Genomic DNA, 5793 nt, shown 5'->3' with positions numbered 1-5793 from the left:
AAATAACTGAGGCAGTTCAAATTTCTTTTCATAACCAAACATGTAGTTTTTTCAAAAATCAACCTTAGCCTATTTTATTTTTATGCAAAGTCTAACATAGGAACTCCACTTATCTGGACTTCTTAAATTTTCAGAAATTTTCTCAAAAATGCCAAACAAATATTAATCATCACCTATAACATAAACACATAATTCTCGTAAATTTTCAATCAATCACGTATTTCGATATTTAAGCCTAAACTTCTAAAATAACCTATTTAATTCCTCAAAACCTAAATTCTCATAACCTCAAAATATTTATCACTTTCTAAAATCATCAATGTCCATTTAATAACTCCGACTATGATATAAAAATCTAACCTATTTACTATCGAAATCAAATTATAAAATTTAACACTAAGTAATATAATTATAACAAAATATTTTAAATTATACATCAAAAATTTAATAAACTAGATCATAATAAAAACAATTCAACATTACCGCTTACTTACATGTGAAAGAGACAATTTAAATCACTTATAAAAATTTCTGTATTTAAGAGTTTTTAGAATATTATAAAATAAAAATAATGCTCACCCTTCAGATTAAAAATTAAAACTGACTAACATGACTTGTAATTAAAAGGGTAGCATTGTAATTTCAATGCAAAATATCTTATGCAAGACGTGAAGCTTTGTTATACATGAAAACCCATTCGGAAAAACAGTAATTTGCGAAGCAGAGGCTCACCGAGAGAAGTGGAGCTGGGACAGAGTTAGGCGGATGTGGAGGATGCGCTGGCGGCTAGGTGGCTGAGTACAAAGAGGTAGAGCATTGAGAAAGAGACCCTTTAATGAGAGGTAGAGAAACATGGTGAGAGCGAGAGAGAGACGGAGAGAGAGCTTGGCATGCGAGAGAACGGAAATTCACAGTGATGCAGCTAGGTGTGCGACGGTTTGGGGCTGGGCATCGACTAGGGCAATGTTTAAAGGTGAAGGCTCGTCCTCTTACGTCTTCTGATGGCAGTGGCGTCGAAGTGGAGGGGGCTAACGACATGGCTCATGGTGGGGATGCTTCCCCTGTTTTGGCGTGTAAAAACAGAGCCCTTCACGTCCAAAGTGTATCAGCGGCTGGGTACAGAGGTGCAGGGAAGAGCAACGGCTACCACGTACGGTGGTTTTCACATTTGTCGTGGTTGTGGGCGGTTCCTACTACAGCGTTGCTTCCGGTGGAGATTTGCAGTGGAGCGGGTTATGCACGATGGTGGTTGGCTACGGGTGCAACGTTTACGAGTACTGAGCCGAGAACGTGGAGAGGCAGTGGTGCACGATTTGTTTTTCCTGGTGGACGGTCAAATAAGGGAGTGTGTACGGAAGGGATGGCTTTGAAGGAGTGCAGCTTAGGGTTTTCTTTTCATGCAAGGGTGAGCGTAGAATAAATAGGCCATTGAGAACTCAAAAGGAAACCCTAGATAAAAATTAAAAAAAAAAAAAGGTGCAAGGGAGGGTAAGTGTGCCAGGCGACCAAATTAATCCTATAGTTGGTTTTCATGGTTTAAAACAAACGGGTGTAGGCTTGAGTATTGGACTTTTCCTCGAGTTATCGGTCTCAACTTAATTTCTAAAAATAAAAAGGGTCTCGACTCAGTTTCTAAAAAAAATAATCTAACTTGTCCAAGAAAAATTCTCGACTCAATTCTCACCTTGGCCCTTTAGAAATAATAACCTAATTATCAAGCCCAAAAAAAAATCATAATCCGTTAAAACAAAAATTTTAAACTCGTAGTCTACTCAAAAAAAAAAAAAAAAAATACTCGAACACTCAATTGAGTTTTTCATACGCATAAATTAAAAAATATTTAAAAATCGGGCTTGACTGGGTTTAGGTGTTAGATATTCACTGCGGCTTCCGGTCATAATATTACAATCCGTTTACCGGATTGTATCAAAACTGGTTCAAGCGGCTTCCCCTTGTGAGAAATGGGTGGGGGTTAAGTCATTAGCCTCAGATCCCTCTGTTTTTTCTTTTTCTTGCAATATTGTACTAGTTGGTTTTGGATAAATGCCGGGTCCTCCCACCCTATCATCTCTTGTATCATGTAACTGTTTTATATATTTAAAATATGTTTGCATAGGAAAAAAAAAATAGCATAAGTTATAGTACTAGTTGGTTTGTCAAAATTAGAGCACTACTTGTTAAGAGCAAACTCTGTTTGTGTACGTGTGTGTGTTTAGACTCGTGTACAGATTCATGACCTGATTTAATTATGTAGATCTCCCTTTCTTACACTTCAATTAATCTAAATCATTTTTCTCTTCTAAATATTAATATTTTCTTATATATACAGATTTACTACTTTTGCATTTACACATATATGCAATTAATCAAGAATTAAGAGAAAATCTGAAATATATAAAATGAAAAATGTTGAGATCTAGATATTTATAACTAGCTAGCTACCCAAAACTTATGAAATTCTATAAGGGAGAGTACCTTAATTGATAACTTAATTTAAAGGATTTTGGTTCCTAGCTAATTCATGAAATGATCAATCAATTAATTGTTAAGCTCTAAATTAAATAATAAAATCTACCCATTCTTATCAATTTAAAGTTTTAAGATAAGTGGTATTTCACATGGTATTAAAGCAAAAATTTAGGATTTGAATATGACTCTAGACTTTAGTACCATATATATTTAATTAAACATTTTACGTGTTGGGATAAATGGTGATATCACACAAATTATACATACATATATGTATATATATATATATATCTATATATGTATACAGATACAGAGTGATTTATAAATATATATATATATATTATATATATTTATCAGATCAATAAGAGCGACTCTCCTAATTCATGTGACGTCTAGAGGTTATCATGCACGGTGCGCTACCCACTTTTTTTTTTTTTTTTTTTTTTGTGAGAAATCTACCCACTTGTTGTTACCATGCTATATATATAATTTATATTATATGGTTGTTTCATTATTGGCAACAAAGCGAGAATGTCCACTGCGAACCGAAGCATTACATTAACCATGCATAGAAATTAGAGCAATGCTAGATACAATCCCTATTTGGAGACTGCAATGAGGACTTTTCAAGTCTTTATGTCAAAAAGTATATACGTCATGGAGAAAAAACGTAAATGCACCGTGCGTACGTACATTTACATATAAACGTACCTTAATTAAAACGATAGGATGCACCGTGCGCATACGTTTACATCAAGAAAAATCTTAAGTAGCATACTACGATGATTATTTAATAATAATACTAATAATTCAAATTACATATTGAGACTCCATTTGGATACAGAAACGATTTCATCTCATTTAATCTTATTATTATAATTTTTTCAAATTTTCATACAAAATATATATAATAAACAATTCAATTTTTTCAAATTAATCCAAAATAATAATAATATAAAAAAATAATATTCTAACAATATTTTTTTCAACTCTCAACTTTCATTTAAAACCATCTTATCTCATCTCACTATCTAAACAGGCCTGAATATCTAATGAAAACTCAGAAGTTTACAGCAACATGAAATTAACCCACATCATGTCACCAAGTCATCAAGAAATAGCTACTTAATTAAGATTTAAAGCGGAAAAGAAATAAGCATATATATATATATAAATATTTATATGACTTCTAGAACATTAATTTTTGTTCAAATGAATTACTCAGTTAAAGTTGAATACTCAATAAATATTATCGATCCATTTTATGATCGCGAACACATGCTCATATATCATGTCTTTAATTAAGCCCCAAATTGAGTTCTTACAAGAACTTTAGAAATCTTGAGTCCCTGATCCATTTAGATCACAAGGTAAAGAAAAGAATAATCAATAACAGGCAAATTAGCCCATCAAATATCGATGAGTGTTCGCCATTAATGTTATTAATTCACACGCATTAACAAATTGATAATATAAAACAACATATATAATGAACTACGCTTTGCAGGTATAGGAAGCGGTCAGCTCCGTTTGCAGCCATGCCAACTGATCCTGAACACTGTGGAGTTGATTTCTTTCATAATTTACGCATAGCTACACATCCCGTACACACATAAACTCCCTGTCTTGCACTTGTTGCCGCAGCTTCCGCAATGCTTTATGTTGGACCTGGGGTTCACACACTGACCTTTGCAGCAAAGCTCGGAGTACTTGCATTTCTTCCCACAATTCCCACAGTTGAGTCTGTCTGTCATCACATTAACGCATTTCTTCTTGCAGCAATCCGGCCCCGTGCTGCCCTTGGCATGACAAACCCTAGGGTACTTGTCGCATGTCATAGGGACCCGGGGTTTGATCTGAGACAGAAAGCGGATGGACCCTCGAAGAGAAGTTGGTTCTTGGCCATTTTCTGCCGGAGAAAGATCATCAGGAGTTTCATCATTATAAGTAGTTTCATTGTCTTCCTCAAGGGATAATTCATCGCGAGATGGTATGGCTGAAAGAGAAATAGCGGCCAAAGCCATAAGAATGACCAGCACTAAGCATGTCTTTAGAGACTTCATGTTTCGTGGGTATGTGTACGTGCTTGCTAAGAAAGGAATAGAGAATTTCAATCTAAATGAACTAATTTATATATATATATATATATATAATGTGAATGAATGAAATGTGGAGAAGAAAATAAGAAGAGAATTTAATGAATATGCTTTGGATGGGAAAGAATGGAGGGAGCGAAAGAGGTATTTATAGAGAGGATTGAAGCTGGCCGAAAAAGGCAACGTGTTGGGTTGGAAAGAGTGTAAAATATTGTATATTCTAATACCGTTTACTGATAGTGGGGTGGTCTAATTCAAAGGTCACATGCATGAGATTCAAGTAAACGAAGGTTAGGCTTCGGAAGAAATATTAAACTAAAAATTAGGTGATCATAGTGGAGAAGAAGCAGAAATCAGATATGAGGTACAGGCGGTTTGGTACGCTCTTGAATCTTGATCAGGATCCTGTGACTGTCCTTTACGATCATTAATTCAACGAGCGGGCCGGGGCATTGGATTGATTTTCTTCGGTTTCCATAGTGCTAGCAATGGAACTAATGATAAGCCAGCTAGCTAGCCACACATCATTAGATCAGGCTTGGAAGGAGTTCGATCGGTCGGGGTTTAAAAAAGTAAAATTTTGAGTATCTTAATTATCTGAAAAAATCTATTCATCATTAATTTCTCATCATATATTTATTATTTCATGATATGTCATATTAGAAGATAAATTTACAAATAAGATAGAATAAATAATTTCAATTATCTAATACCATATTATAGGATGATGAGAGGATGATGAGAATTGAGATGATGAGTAATAGTAGTTATGAAAAACACCGTCACATCTAGGGCCGGCTCAATGATAAGGTTATTTAAGCCATTTCCTAAGGCCTTCGCCCTATGTAAGGCTCCCAAAAATAAAAATGAGATTTTTTTTAAATTTTTTTAAAGAAAGTAAAAAACCATTTCATTAAATAAAATTTTAAATAATTTTTATAGTTTTCAATGCATGCAAGGCCCCATAATACTAATTTTAATATTTAATATAATGAATTATTTATATATTAAATAATTTTTTTAACATCTTGCCAAATTGAGGCGCAAAAAAGGCCTCATTTTAAGTTGTTATAAATATAAATTCACAAAAATTGTATTTAAAGATTTTAAATAAAATCTTATTTTATTAAAAGTTTTGAAACTATTCTACATAATAATTTATATTTTATTGTATTATATTTACGAATGACTCACTTAAATTTTACCTTTTGCTTCAATTTGTATTGAG

General features: G+C 33.5%; 1 protein-coding gene across 1 annotated transcript; it reads right to left on the bottom strand.

The window, feature by feature from the left end:
* Positions 1-3881: 3881 nt before the first annotated feature.
* LOC121242017 (stigma-specific STIG1-like protein 1) lies at positions 3882-4596 on the bottom strand. The gene has a single exon (XM_041139900.1). The coding sequence runs from the start codon at positions 4530-4532 to the stop codon at positions 4053-4055; it is 480 nt and encodes a 159-aa protein (XP_040995834.1). The 5' UTR covers positions 4533-4596; the 3' UTR covers positions 3882-4052.
* Positions 4597-5793: the final 1197 nt, after the last annotated feature.

This window comes from Juglans microcarpa x Juglans regia, chromosome 8D, assembly GCF_004785595.1.
Source record: "Juglans microcarpa x Juglans regia isolate MS1-56 chromosome 8D, Jm3101_v1.0, whole genome shotgun sequence".
NCBI classification, from domain to species: domain Eukaryota; kingdom Viridiplantae; phylum Streptophyta; class Magnoliopsida; order Fagales; family Juglandaceae; genus Juglans; species Juglans microcarpa x Juglans regia.
Note: the sequence above shows the minus strand (reverse complement) of the source record. Positions and strands in the feature narration are given on the sequence as shown.